Source organism: Charadrius vociferus, unplaced genomic scaffold (assembly GCF_000708025.1).
Source record: "Charadrius vociferus isolate BGI_N301 unplaced genomic scaffold, ASM70802v2 scaffold365, whole genome shotgun sequence".
Taxonomy (NCBI): Eukaryota; Metazoa; Chordata; class Aves; order Charadriiformes; family Charadriidae; genus Charadrius; species Charadrius vociferus.
In genome coordinates, this window is record NW_009648559.1 from 2,617,945 (window position 1) to 2,632,696 (window position 14,752).

Below are 14,752 nucleotides of genomic sequence, written 5' to 3' on the forward strand. Positions count from 1 at the left end.
CTTTCCCCGCGCCGTCCGCGGCGGATCCTCGGCAATGCGCGGCTGGGGTGGCCGGGGCGGCTGGGGGATAAGCCTGCGCTGTCACACCTCCCCGTGACTTTCCGTTGTCTTGGGAGTGCTGCACGGCGTGCTTGTGTTGGTGGGAAGATAGAGGAGCAGACTGCTTTATCTCGGCCTTGTTACTGCTGCTTTTTATCTGCATGCAAAGCAACCTGGTGCAGGGTTAAGATTCCTCTTTCTAGCTTCGGGGTTCAGCTCTTGAATCTTGCTTTGAAGTGGGTATCAAGCTTCCCAGTAGCTGTCCTGACCAAGCAGTTTTCTTTCTTATCGCTGTTTCAGCCCCAAGATGAAATAGAAGTTGAAGATGGGTTTAAACAGTATGATGGTAAGGCTTTGCTACAGCGTTATCAAAGTGTAACTCTTTAACTCAAAAAAGTATTTTGATGCTTTACGTGCACTTTTTTTGTACTGACTATTACTAGATGATACTTAATTACTGCTTAATGATAGTTGTCTTTTTTGTCTTAGTGATTAGTGCACTAGATATGGAAGCTATGATGAGTACCATAAACGCCTGGATAAAAAACCCAGTCAAGTTTGAACGTTCTCATGGGATCAACAACACGCTGGATGCCCAAATCTTACACGATAAGGAGGGAGGAGATGAAACAATCCACATTCTTATTGTTGAAGGCTTTCTACTTTACACCTACAGGTAATCAAATGTGACTTAAAGTATTTTGACTTTTACGTGATTTTACATGACAGGCAAGCCTCTGAGGGAATAAAAAGCCCCGTCCTAAACAAAGAATTAGAAGCTGGTACGGACTGCTACTGAGTTTAGGTGTCACAAGTCTGAAGATAGCTCTAGGTACAGGAAATTGATTTCTTGCCACTAATCAAAGAGTCCAGCTGTAACTAAATGTATCTCTTTCAGGCCATTGATTGATGTATTCCACCATAGGTACTTCCTTTCCATTCCATATGAAGAGTGTAAAAGGAGAAGAAGGTAAGTTTATCTTTCTAAGTTCCCTTTCTAGCCCAATAGCATCTTGCTCTGTTCACGGCTTTGTTTCTCTTTAAAGCTTTTAGATAAGAAAGCTTAAACACTAGCATAGCTGCTGTGCTAGAAGACTGTAGCTTCCTTCACCAAACAAACCCCAAAGCTATTGTGTATGTTAGACTAATGCTCAATTTCAGCACAGATCTTTCAAGAGGCTTTCTCCCTTAGTGGTTTTCCAATGACATGGTTCCCAGGTCTTGGAACTATCCTGGGGTTTTATATTTGGCTGTATTGTTGTACACATACACTGTTACTAATGCAAATGAAACATGTTAAACTTGAAAAAGTTACATTTCAGAAGAATAAGCAGACAGCTATTTTACCCAAAGTTCTGGTAAAGCTTTAAGAGAAAGCCATTCATCAATGTTAAGATCAGTCTGTCTTAGTAATCCTCTTTGCATCTTGAATACTTTGGACCCACACATCAAATTCCATCTTTTTGGGGGTATCTTTATGCTTGCAGCTTATGTTAAAGGCTGACTTTTGATAAGCTCAGAAACTACATGGGAGGCAAGGAGCTCAGGCTAGCGCGTAGAGAAAGTGAATGAACTACTCATCATTTCCCTACGCTGTGATTAGACTACTCTTGAATAATAATGTCTCAATTTACAGTTCAAGGAATTACACTGTACCCGATCCACCTGGATTGTTTGATGGCCACGTATGGCCTATGTATGTAAAGCACAGGAAGATAATGGAAGATCTTGGAGTTGATGTGGGTAAGTCTTTAATGACAAAAGCACTTTTGAAAGGTTGCTTTATGAGAGCACTTTTCAAACCTGGTGATCTACATACTGGTTAGATGTATGAGAGGAGTTGAAGCAGGTGGATGGAATATATTTCTCCGCTACCTGTCAAGTGCATGCTCTTGAAATTAGGATCTGGCAGGCTTACAAAAACATCCAGTTACAGGTCTCTTATTTTACTTTCCTACTGAAGTGCACTTGAATGGAACAAAATCAAAGGAGGAGCTGTTTAATGATGTGTATGGACAGATCCAGAATAAGATTGAAGAAATACTTAACATGCAGGTACATGTTCATGCTTATAAATGCAACTCAAACGCAACCCTTTTAAAGGCTATGCTGAAAAAGCATATGTGAACATATTTCAAGTTACAGCTTTATATTTTTCTGTTTAGAAATAAACTGCTGCTGATGATTCTTGTGGGTGAAGATGATTCCTGTTTGCTCTGCGCTGTCTACCTGACTGCCACTAAAGTTCCAGCTTCTGTGAAGACTCAACTCCTAAATTCGACTTTGTTCAATCTTCCCTTGAAACCGAGTTATATATGATCATGATTAAAAAGCACTTCCCCCTTGCCTGTCCTCTTCATTTGTGCTTCAGCATAGTATGTAGTCTCAGTTGATCTCAGTCTTCTCCCAGTTGCCTGTCTATTGGGAGTTCTTCTCACTATGTTGTTAACCTGTGAGAGTAAAACACTATAGCGGAACTGATGTGAAGCAGCGTAAGAGTGTGTGTGTGTGTATATATGTATACACATATACTGCTTTGAGTTCTTTCCTTCCACTAACCTCCATGAATTTCTATAATCCATGCTTATCGATGAAGAATCAGGGTTGGTTTTGCTCTTCAGAAATGAGAGAACAATAGGAGATTTTTCAGGCCATTTTACTAGCATTAAATTATTCTCTTAAATTTAGTGCATACGTTGATGTCAGATGCATAGTCAGGGAAAAAACTTTACATATACAACAGCTTTAAAAGCAATTGCTTTAGTAGATTTCAGTAGTGTTCTGTACCTTAAAGCAAGTTCACACTTAGATTCAAACTCCTGTGTACATACGGAAGTAGTTTAAGGCCTTGGTTTACGTAGAAGCAGTGAAAGCATATGAAGGCTTAATCCCTAGTAGGGAGAAAAGTGAATTTAGGACAAAAGCTTGATTTTTAAAAAAACAAAAAAACACCCAAACTTCCCTCTTGAACAACCACGTGGTAGATATGTATTGATCCATTGTGAGATCAGTCCTTCAAAAGGGTTTGACCAACATCAAGAAGCAGCAGTTACTTCAAGCCCAGATGCATTAGCTTCCTGACAGGAGCTGGTCCTCCCCAGTATCCCCTAGAAATGGAGAAAGTTGTTTTGTCAAATTTTATGTATGTACTATCAAAGTAGGGTGTGGGGGGAGTTTTTTTGGTTTACTCCTATACGATACCATACTTGGTAAGAGATGAATGTTAGGGGTTTGGTTTGGAGAATCGGCTTTGGACAAGGGTTTGCCCTTCTGTCTAATTCTTGAAAAAACCCTATGCTTGAAAAAAGCCGTTGCTAGCAAAGTGCCTGGAGTTGTCAGAAAGTTGAGGTCTTAGTTGTGACTAAGGACACGCTTCGTTTGCTTCTGTCCTACTAAGGAACTAACCCAGAACATGTATCTCTACCTGGCTTTTTTCTGAATGGCCACAGCAGCTCTGCCTGCTGAGAATTGAAATACTTACTTAAGTAGTGCATTCCAGTAGAGAAAAGGCATCATATCAGCTTTCATCTGGTACATGGTTACTCTCTCCTTACTCTGGTCAATGGGAAAGGTCTCCAAAGGCTGAGCGTCGTAGTCAAATTCTGCTAGAATCACCTTGTTGTAGCCTGTTACTAGTGGGCAGGAAGTGTATCCATCATACTGTAATGAAGAATACCCCCCTTTTCATTAATCTGAGTAAAGTCTAAATGCTGAGGTATAAGCCATATGGTTAACATTCGTATTTCCAAATAAGTTACTAATAGGTGTCTGCATTTATAGCGTTAACATCAGCAAATTTGGAAGGCGCTAAGCTAATTATGGTTTAATAACCATAAAACAGCCATTTCATTTCAAATGTAGATTTGCTTAACAACATTACTTAAATTAGAACTAACTTAGAACAATAGGGCTTTGTGTCATCAATAGCTGGTTATTACTGTAACCAGCAGAATAGGTGACTGCTAGATCTGGATGAGAGCTGGTGCTAGCTTAACAGACAGCATATAAACAGAATCTTGAATGTAGTGGTAAAAAGGATTCCAGAGGATCACAGGAGTATTCAGATTCAGGAGTATATTCAGATGAGTATCCCCAGGAATATTAATTCAGAAGCCATAAGTAAAATGAAAGCTAAGTCTCAAAGAGAAATTTGAACATAGTTATAGACTTAACATCTTCTGTAGTACAAAACCTTCAATTTAATTCCTTAAAAGATCGTGTTCTGTACAGGGGAGGCAAGTTTAACATAGTACAGATGTGTAAACTTTGCAAGGGTTTTCTTGGAGTAGGGATTATACTAGTCAACAGTTTTACTGTAAATAAGTCACCTGCATTGGTGAAGAACCCAGACTAATCAGCCTCTCAACTTCTTTCAGTTCAGAAGTCAAATAATTAAATAGGTAATATTTTTAACAGCAGTATCAAGAATATGAATTGTGCAACTATTATGACATAGAGTATTTAGCCATTTAGCACCCCAACTGCTGACACAAAGCCCTTCCTGCCTTCCGGTTCACACTGTTCAGCTGCTTGCAAGACTTCCTGCATAACGGAGAAAACATTAAAGATAACTTCTCCCTAAGATGAAAGCTGTAGGTACCTTTTTAGTTGGCAACTGGTTCTTCATTACCAGGGAAATAGTTTTATCAAGCACTGCAGACTGGGCAGCTACATAAGGAAGAAGAGAAGAGTGTATTAAGGGTTTGTTTCAGGCAGTAATTATTTCTATTACTAAAGCAAACACTAGTAGCCAGGCATTTTGTCGGGCAATTCAGCTGTAACTGAACTTACCTGTCAAATCAGTTTGGGAAGTTTACAGTCCCAGATAAGAAAAAAAACCCACGAACAGGTTTTGGAATAATGCTTTGGCCTCACTGCTTCCAACGTGCTAGAGCTTAATGAAACTTGAGCTATATGTTTTTAGCCTATGCCCACTCTCCTCTGTTAAATTATACTATAGATATTATAAATTATACTATATATATCCCAAACACTAAAACTCTAGCACACTGAAGTTTTGTTTCATTTTGAGTGCTGTAAGGGCAATATTCTAGACCCATTTGCTGGAATAGTTGACTATGCTGTTCTTCAAGTGACACCAATAACATACTGTATAGCCTTTCTATTTTTCCACCCTCTTATTTGAATTTTTTTTTCAGTTTCACGTGAGACATATGCCTAAAGTGTTTTCATATTGGACCCTGTGGCTACAAGTACAGAATATGTGATTCTTCAATAGTGACTTATCAGTTAGCTGACACACATGCATGAGCTTCTAAGATAGAGCAGAAAGTTTTGTTACTGAACGATGACGGAATGCAAGAGTAGTACACTCATTCTATGCCACCCCATGAACACAGAAAATAGAGTTAGTTCATCTGTGAGGCATTTGGAACAAGAGAACTGGGGGTTAATGGCATCAGCATGGTCTGTTGCTAATTAGTTGGCTCAGGAGACTTGGGTCTTTTTGGAAGCTGGAAATAAATGAAGCCAAGACCTCAGGAGTAACAAACTAAACAAAAAGCTTACTGTCACTCCCACGCTTTTCATTGCACACACAAACACACACATGCAAATTTACCTACAGCTGCAGCAGTTTTTGATGTTGGAAGGTTGGTGCAGTCTCCAATACCAAATACATTAGGATACTTTTTATGTTGAAGAGTTTCCTTGTCTAGATCCACCCAGCCAATTTCATCTGAGACAGGACTGTTAATGAGCACATCAGGTGGCCCCATTGGGGGTGTGACATGAAGCATTTCATACTAGACAGAAGAAAAAGACATTCAACAGCTAGTTTAGCAGAGCAAATCACACCTGTGTTGACATAAGGCAATAAGAATGATGTGGAGAAAGGTTTTCTTGGTTTGTGGGGTTTTTTTGTTTGTTTTTAAACACGAGTATATAGAATTAAAATCTTCTCTCAAATTTGAAGTGCACCCTTTTATTAATCTGAACCTTCTCAGGCCACTCTACTCAGACTGGCATAACAGCAAGTTGCCTTCCTCCATATACATCTGAGACATATACTAACAAGACATACAGAATTCCAGGCATGGTTTATGAAATATTTTTTCTTCTCTTCACCATAGTTTCAAACTTTTTAGTCTTACGCTAAAGTTGGAGATGGTACTCCTAGGAGGTGACAGCAGTATACAACAAAGCAGACATCATGTTATTATAGTGTGGCAGTTATGTTACAGTATACAAGCGAAAGAAGTAGGACCAAACTAGAGGTCTGAAAGCTCCTGACCTGATGAACTTCAGTCACTCCGGGTTTGTCCAAGTTTTCAAACACAGCTTCCTGCTTGTCTGCTCGAACTTCTACAAGGTTGCGCTTATAGTTAACACCAATATTCCTCTCCTTTATTATTTCAAGTAATGCATCAGCATACTTCTTGACACCAAAAATGACACCAAGTGAAGTGTTGAACGTTATGTTTGCTTTGGAACGTTTTCCTGTCTGCACAGAGAGATCAAATTAGCCTTTTCTATTAAGAAACTGTGACAAGCTAGCAGAGACAAAAGAACTATGCTGCACTACTGAAGAGCTGATAGAACTATTAATGCAGTTTAATTATTAATGAAGTATTAACACTAGAACTCTCAAGATGCAGCTATTTCACACCCTGTTAGAAGCTAGACAAGATAATCTTTGCCCTTTCTGAGTGAGGTACTGAAGATAGCCCCCCACCAAATTGCTAGTGAGAAGAGGTGGCTGCAAGTCACTGAGGAACTGCTGTATGGAGGTCAAGCGCTTGCAGCAGCTTAGCGTTATATAGCTTCCTGACACCTTCAGTTCTATGCATTATTCAGATACTTGCCCAACAGATAGCTCATGTAACTTAAACACATTAGAAGCCTGAGACACTTCCACTTGAAGTTGTCTTTTGTTTCCACTAAGCTTGCTGTAACAGCCTGACTAAGACTCCTCCTGATGCCGAGACAGCGTGCCACAAGGAACAAGCATCACCACTTTTCAGACTAGCAGGAAGACAAACAGCAACAGCTATTAAGTAACAAAAATTACTTCATTCCAGACAGCGTTATTTTAGTGCACTGCTTGAAATTATAAATTAGGCTGAGAACAGTTATATCTGTAGCTCACCAGAAGCAAGGTAAGCAGCAGTTTCCTTATGGATTGTGAATGCTACAAGTTTCTCCAATATTAAATATATGCTAAATATTTACGTGATTCAGTTAGCTTAATTTATTATACATTAATAATAGAAAAAGCAACTCAGACACTTTAATTTAATAATCCTGAGTCACATTGCTCTTGTGTGGTTTTTATTTGTTTTAAAGATAGTATGAACCCCTTAGAACAAGCCTTCCTTCCAACTGTGGAAAAAAGCACTGGCAGAGAGAGTAAGATACTTACTTTCCTCCAATAGGCCTCTGATAAATACATGATCTTCTGAGGAGCCCCTGCACACTTCACTGGAGTATTTGGAAAAGTGAAGATAGCATTTCCTTCCTTGAAATCTTGTAAAGCTTTCCATGTTTTCTCTACCGTATGAACTGAATAATTGGAACCTATTTTAGGGTGATGAAAACCCTCAGGCAAGCCTTTGATCTAAGAAAATGAAATTAAGGTTTAAAATATAGATGGCAAAAAATTTGTCATCAAGTATTAAATGCAGACTTGAGAAACAGCTATTTAAGAAGCCTCTAGCAAAAAGAAAGCCCATACATAGTTGCTAGTTGGCATTTTTGAAAATAAGCCCAGCAATCAAACAGACATATCCATTAGAATTTAGTAGATGATTTAGTAGATGTAGCATATACTGAAATGACTCTGGTCTGCAGCATCTGTAGCGTAAGTGTGCAGCGCAGACCCAGACCCAACTTTTTGTAGATGAGCGCATGAAATTCAGAGTAAGAATATCTAAAGTCACTGCCACATCACTGTAAGTAAAAAATCATGTTAAAAAAAAGGTGTTATGAAAATTTATAAGACAAATTAAATTCTACAGCAGTCAGTTGCAGATACGTGTATTTCCTAGGGTTATTTTAACACGACTGTCTCCAATAATTATTTCCCTACTACTCCTCCTATGCCTGAGCATCTGCTTGTGAGAAAGGGAGTTGTCCCTACTTCAAAATAATGGACTGCAGAAATTCTGTGAGAAAACAAAGTCATGTTATATGCACTGCAATGTGTTTGGGACTTTGCAGTCTACCCCAGGAAGAATGCTGTTGGTGAAGACAAAAAAAAAAAAGAGGGATAGTTTCTCTTATAACTGGCCACTTTCGTTTTAAAGCCATATAAATTTTTTACTATGAATTTTATTCACTACAGAGTAAATAGGGATTAACTGTATTACATGGCTTCTACTACTGAATACTGAATTTAGTTTTATCAGGTTGCACTGAAGAGATATATATGAAGACTGAGAGGGTCACTGAACACAATGCAACTCCTCACCCCACTGACCTAATCACCAGAATTTATCTGGTGTGACTACAGTTAACTAAGACTAGCTCTTGCTTTACGTATGCCTTGGGATCTATTCAGATACTCAAATATATTATCGGGTACTACATCATATTCAGCTCAGGTTAAAACCACGAAAGTCAAATTGCTCAAACCTCTTGCCTTTGTGTTTTCCTCCTCCTACATACCACTACGGTCATTCTTGTGCCATATAATGGTACTAACATTTTCTTGTGAGTGCCATTGTATAAAGTGCACAGGAAACCTAACAGAGGGAAGGGCCCCAGGGTATATTTAAATACAAGCGTGGTAACTCAGCTGGTCCCTTCTGAAGTGCATCCTTTAAGTAAGGGGAGGGTGGGTCAAATTAATTCTGCAGGAAAGATTTTACTGACTGCTATGTGTTCCTCACTTCTGTTCACACTAGAGATGCTTCGGACTACAGTCAGCATACCTTATTACCTCATTATTACAGACTGCCTTTAAGTTCTAGAATTAACTTGCTGCCCCATCTGCTGATATTGCCATAGAGATGCAACAAGGCTGTCTTAAAAGACCTTCCCAAGGGTAATTTGGGTTATTACATAGAGAATTGTGGAAGGAATAAAGTCATTAAGCTGTCTTCTGTCTCTTTAATTCATATTAGCGTTCAACATCTTGCAGTAAAAAAGGTGTACTGAAAAGCCATTTTCTTTAGTGAATCATAAGGGTATGTGATGCCATTAAAACTAGTAAAAACATGATTACTGTAAAACAAATACCTTTTCGTAATGCAGACTAATCCCAAGGGCAATTATCAGATACTTGTAAGATATCTGTGTGTAAGGGAAAAAAAAAAAAAGGAAAAAAAAAAAAAAAGGTATTTTAGACAAAACCCAAAACATTACCTCAAAGCAAATTTCAGTTATCTGACAGCAACAGAGTCATAAGGGAAAAAGATATAGGGAGCATTAGTAACATAAATGTTAAGCTCTAAGAATAATCTACAGTTAACATGCTAACTGCATTACAAATTATACAGACAGCCTTTGCTATACACAAAACCAAGTGTTTGGAGCAAAATATTCTATCTTTTGTGTTCAGTTCACTATAAACAGGGAAGAGACTTATGAAAATGATATTTTCAGTTAGTGTTATTCTAACCTAGTTATCTACAACAATTTTTATTAGAAACAGATTTTAGGATCAAGTACTTCTCATAAGACTAAGTGGAATTTCCTGGCCTCCCAGATGCTGAAGGAAGGTCAGGAATAGGCAGTTCGAAAGCGATCTGCAGGAGGTGGACAGACAACTCATGACATAGAATAAAAGACTAAGAAAAACATTTTTTTTTTTTTAACATTATTACCTTGATATCATTCTCCAGCCAGACACAGTTCTTATCTGGATCCAATGCTGTAACTCGAGATTTGATCCACTCAACACCTTTAGGCATTACGCTTCCTGTTGGACGGGCAGAAGCTGCCAGCTGCTTTGCACCACCGCCAACCAGGGTCCATAGTGGCTGATAGTAATGAGTCTGAAAGAAATGTTCAAATGGATGTTTAAGAACTGTTTAAAGGGACTTTAAGATGAAAGCACATCACTCCAAATAGGAAGCATATGTTCTTAACATTGTATTATCTTTAACAAAAGAAGCTGTATAAATAACCAAGAGTTTTGCATGACAAAGCTGGAGAGATGCATGCATCTCTATCATGAAGCAACCAATTTCATGCAAAGCCTTCTAAAAGATGGCAAGTTGGCTTCCTCTCCACAATTAAAAACATGTGGGGTTGCAGAGGGATGAGAATCAGACCAATCTGGTCACATACGTAAAGCGCTTATTCTTTTCAATGCTCTATAGCCGAGGAATACTTACCTTACTTGGCTCAACAACAGCCACGTTTCCTGCACCCACTTTCCTCTTCATCCGAGCGCTCATGGTGATTCCACCAGCACCTCCCCCCAACACCAGTACTTCATAATAATCCTTGGCAGCACACCTGGCTGCTGTGTGGAAGCCAAAGGAGCTCATCTTCTGCATTCCTGGTTTCAGCAGCCATACACCAGGACGGAGACAGGAACAGGACGACACTACTCCGATTGCTGACATCTTTCAGTAAGTGGGAAGCTACAAGATAAGGAAAGGCACCAGTAACAATTACAGAAGGTAGAATTTGTATTTGTTTATATGCCTGGATGAGCCTTCAAGCAAGAACTATACTACTAAACCTTTGTTGCAGCTAAACCACTCATTTGCAAATGGATTGTAATCAATTTTGGGAAGAAAAAAAATAAAAAAGTCAATCATGACCTCTGCCAGGAAATTGAAGTTTCACACAAGCAAATGAATTCTAATAAAGCATGAGAATATTTTCTGGTTATCACGGCAGGAAAGTATACCTGGTCCTACAGCACAGGCAACACATATGCTGTAACTCCAGCTGTAGTATTACAACCCTGAAGAGATGAGTGCTGCAAAAGGGAACAAGAATTTGCTAGGTGTTGTAGATCACTGAAACACTGAACAAGGTAGTTGTGTGAACATACTGAGTGCCATTCCACTCACTGTAACGTGTCAGCCAAACACATCGTTACGTTAGTATTTTAATGTACATAGTACATACACACATTTACCAGTACATACACACATCAGACCTCCTCGCTGCCTCACAGGGGTGCAAGCCATTAGGGTAAGCATGCCAAGCTCTACGCTGCTTTGAGCAAGGGCGCATGTATTAGTCTGTCCTGGCAGGAGAAGTAGTGATCCCTAAGTTTTTGATAGGAAAATAAAGTTCAATGAAACTAGACTTTAAATCTTCCTAGATCTGGGATCTTTGAGTATACCCCAAATACTTACTTCTCTATCCATGGTCACCTCTTAGCTTTTACATCAGCAAAGTAGCTGGAAACGAAGGTCAGAAATCTGTACTTATCCCTGCTAGAGCTGCACCCTGTCACCTGACAAGTGAGAGCCAGAACGCTGAGGTGTGATATATCTTCACAACTGTAACACTGGATATGCAATTTTGTTATCTAGAAGACAGTAAAGGTTAACCTACGTTTCTCTCCCTCCCCTAGAGTGAACAAGAACTTTTCCTGTTCTAAATCCATTGTTTGCACACAGTGAATATGAATTTTTGGCTTTTCAGTAATAAAACAGGTATAAACTCATTTTAATTCAGTTCCTTATTGCCACATTGCCAATAAAGAATGAGTAACCATTGTAACCTGAAAAGCAGCTTATGACAAGACCTTCCTGTCTTCTATACCTGCTCCTCTTTGTTTAATTCCTTGAGTCATCAGGCAAGAATTACAGCTTTTTCACTTAAAAAGGGTAGAACTCATTTACAGTACTTACAGACAGGAGTCTGAAAACTAAACTAGAAACCTCAAATATTTTAAAGAAAATCTTCCAAGGTCAGCTTCAAAATTTCTCCACTGTGCTAGATGTAGCTGAGTGTTTCATTCTGCACCTTTATGTGCTATCTTAACATCCCTCATCCCTGCCTACCCCAAACTCTTTATGAAGTCCCATTATTAACCCATACAGTACCATTAATTTGGGACAGAGAGGGAAAATCTCAGAGGTGTGCACTGTAAACCCGATTTTAATCATTTTGTTTTACAGGAAGTTTCCAAGATGCAGACATATTCTTCCCATCCCCCTCCGCATTCAAAATAAAACCCCCAACTCTAGAACAAGTTAGTTTCACTTTGGAAGGGTGTTTATCATCTATCTAATGCAGGCAGTTATTTAAAGATGTGGAGAGACTGCTCAAGCAAGGAGAGGAAGTTGTTCTAGCCCTAGAAATAAAAGGTACCTGATGGAGATGTGTCTTGCTTTCTCCAAGTCAGAGAGAGATCAATTGCGAAGAGTAAGTTTTGCAACTTCCGTCTGCAAGACAGTTTTAAGAGGGACAGCCTGTTTCCGGAAGCTCATGAACACAGGATTTTGCTTTGGGTTTTATTAAACACACAGAACAGACACAGTGGCCTGCTGGCTGACAACACACACCACGTCCGGACCAAGAGAACACGACTTCGTTTTTGTAATGCTAAGGAATAATTATCTTCTAACCAAATAGATTTTGAAGTAAGCGTGCTTATAAGCACACACAAGACGCATCTTAACTAACAGCTGTCTAACTGATGAGAATGCCGTGTTAGGCTGCTTCTAAGCTGTTTCAGAGTATACAGAAACAAACAACCTGAAGTATCACTTGAAGACAACTGTTTTAAAAAGAACCGCAAAATCCTTCATATTAAACTCCCAAGTTAGACAGCAGCTGTACAATCATGTCAAGTCAACAACACCTCAAGCCTCTACTTTGGACACTGGAGATAAACAAACAGGGGAATTACAGAACAAAAAAATAAGGTAAAGCAGAAAATTTGTACTCAGCCTACTGAACTGAGCTGAAATTTTAAGCTTTTACAAGACCATTTTAACACACAGCACACTTATCCATCATCCTTTAAACTATGCACAGCAAACCATGACAGTTGATACTAGCCTTATAGAGCATGAAATCACATTGTTAACGAAGGTTCATATACAAGTCTTAGAGCACTGCCTAGAAAGGTAAAGTCTATGGTACACTTCACCTTAGTGAAGGCTTTGCTTAGCCCGAGACAGTTCTGCGGTTTAAAACTAGTTCTGTCACCAGGAGAGGAAATTCTGCTCTACAAATGCTTTCAAGACATAGGGGTTTGTTACAGCATTGGCAGCTTGAGTAACGCTACTGCAGCACAACTCACCTAGCACCACATAAAAATCAGGGCAATGTGACTCACAGTAAGTCTACAAAAAATGCAAAAAATGTCATTTCTATCAGGAGAGTTAGCATTTCAAAGCTTCCCCTCCCCCTTTTTTAAAAACAGATTGTTGTTTTTTAAACAGACTTAGCTTGACAATAGTCAGTGACTGTCACACCTCCATTCATAAATTTCTTTTCCCTTTTACTGTAAGGCTACTTGTTTGCATGCTTTTAGAATAAGTCTACTTAATACTGAAGAAAATGCACTTAAAAAAAAATAAAATCACAGTTAAGACTGACCATGAGAGCTCGGTATTCTTTAGTGTTTGAATGTCATTAAGCAGGTTAAGATAGTCCAAACATAAAAATAGTGACTTTTCAGTAATAATATAAAAAGGAAATAGAAAAAGCTGTTCTCCAGAGTTAGTGGCTTATAACAGATTGAGAAAACAAACCACAAGGAACTGTCTCCATAAAGCTGTTCTTAAAAAACAAATGAACGACATCTCTACAAGCATCCCAGAAGAAATTAATTGGTTACCAATTCTTTTTTAAACTTTTCTTTAAAGAAGAACCTTCATGAAAAGGTTTATCAGGTAATGCATTACAATTTAATATTTTTTGTGTATTTTACCCAATTCCAATCTCTATCCAAGAAAACAGCCAGTTCTGTGCAGAACCCAAACCAGAGCAGCTAAAGTCTACCTAACTGCATTCATTACAGTTTTTGCTATTACCTACTATCCAGCCTCTAAACAAGCTCAAAATGTAAGAGTTACCTGGCTACAGTTCCCCATGCATTAATATCCACAAGTGAATAAAATCAACCTCTATGCAGTAAAGACATGGGCAACAAATCAGAATTACAATGCTGGCAAATCACAACAGAAGTGGCTGATTACAAGCACCAAAATTCAATCTCACAAGCACTTACTAGGTCCACTAGATAATCTAACACAGAAAGTACTTTTTCTCTGATTAATTCTGCAGTATTACTTACATAAAGGAGGTATTGCAGAACAGGTACACCCTCAGACCCAAGGGACACACACAGAATACCAAGTGTTACAAGCCATTCTCTTGCCAGGTCTCTAATTCCACATCGAGTAAATAGGCTTTGAGAGACACAACTAGTGCCTGGAACAAACATCTAACTGAAGCATGACACTTCATGCAGAGACACCCAGGACTACAGTTTCTTCCTCTCTGGAGTATCTATCCTACCGCATGCTTAGCTCCCAAGACTGACTACTTCATTGAGCCAGTTTATGAACAGTCTATCACAGGGAATTAAAGTAAGCGAAGCTTGAAAAGTCTTACTAAAGAGCGAAGATTATTGCAACTATCCTCTGAACAGCTGACCACAGATTAACAGTTTAAACATTCCCTCCCTGCACAAACACTCAGCAGCTCCAGTGCGCTGGCATGGCGGGCAGCAGCTTTCCTCCCCGTGTCAAAGCCTTACACATCAAGCTCTCAACAGGGAAACGGTGACCGGCCACCGGGCCAGCCGCCCCGCGGGTCACAGCGCACC

General features: G+C 39.1%; 2 protein-coding genes across 2 annotated transcripts; one reads left to right on the forward strand and one right to left on the reverse strand.

Moving 5' to 3' along the window:
* Positions 1 to 34: 34 nt before the first annotated feature.
* On the forward strand, positions 35 to 2,396 carry LOC104287463 (nicotinamide riboside kinase 2-like). The gene is made up of 7 exons (XM_009886172.1): positions 35 to 93; positions 243 to 385; positions 529 to 715; positions 938 to 1,009; positions 1,676 to 1,782; positions 2,003 to 2,094; positions 2,205 to 2,396. The coding sequence occupies exons 1-7, from the start codon at positions 35 to 37 to the stop codon at positions 2,208 to 2,210; spliced, it is 666 nt and encodes a 221-aa protein (XP_009884474.1). The 3' UTR covers positions 2,211 to 2,396.
* Positions 2,397 to 3,088: 692 nt separating this feature from the next.
* On the reverse strand, positions 3,089 to 14,481 carry SQRDL (sulfide quinone reductase-like (yeast)). The gene is made up of 10 exons (XM_009886131.1): positions 14,443 to 14,481; positions 10,338 to 10,589; positions 9,825 to 9,995; positions 9,238 to 9,291; positions 7,421 to 7,615; positions 6,293 to 6,502; positions 5,621 to 5,804; positions 4,640 to 4,707; positions 3,521 to 3,699; positions 3,089 to 3,146 (listed from the first exon to the last, which is right to left on the reverse strand). Exons 2-10 carry the CDS (start codon positions 10,569 to 10,571, stop codon positions 3,089 to 3,091), a joined length of 1,353 nt encoding a protein of 450 aa, XP_009884433.1. The 5' UTR covers positions 10,572 to 10,589; positions 14,443 to 14,481.
* Positions 14,482 to 14,752: the final 271 nt, after the last annotated feature.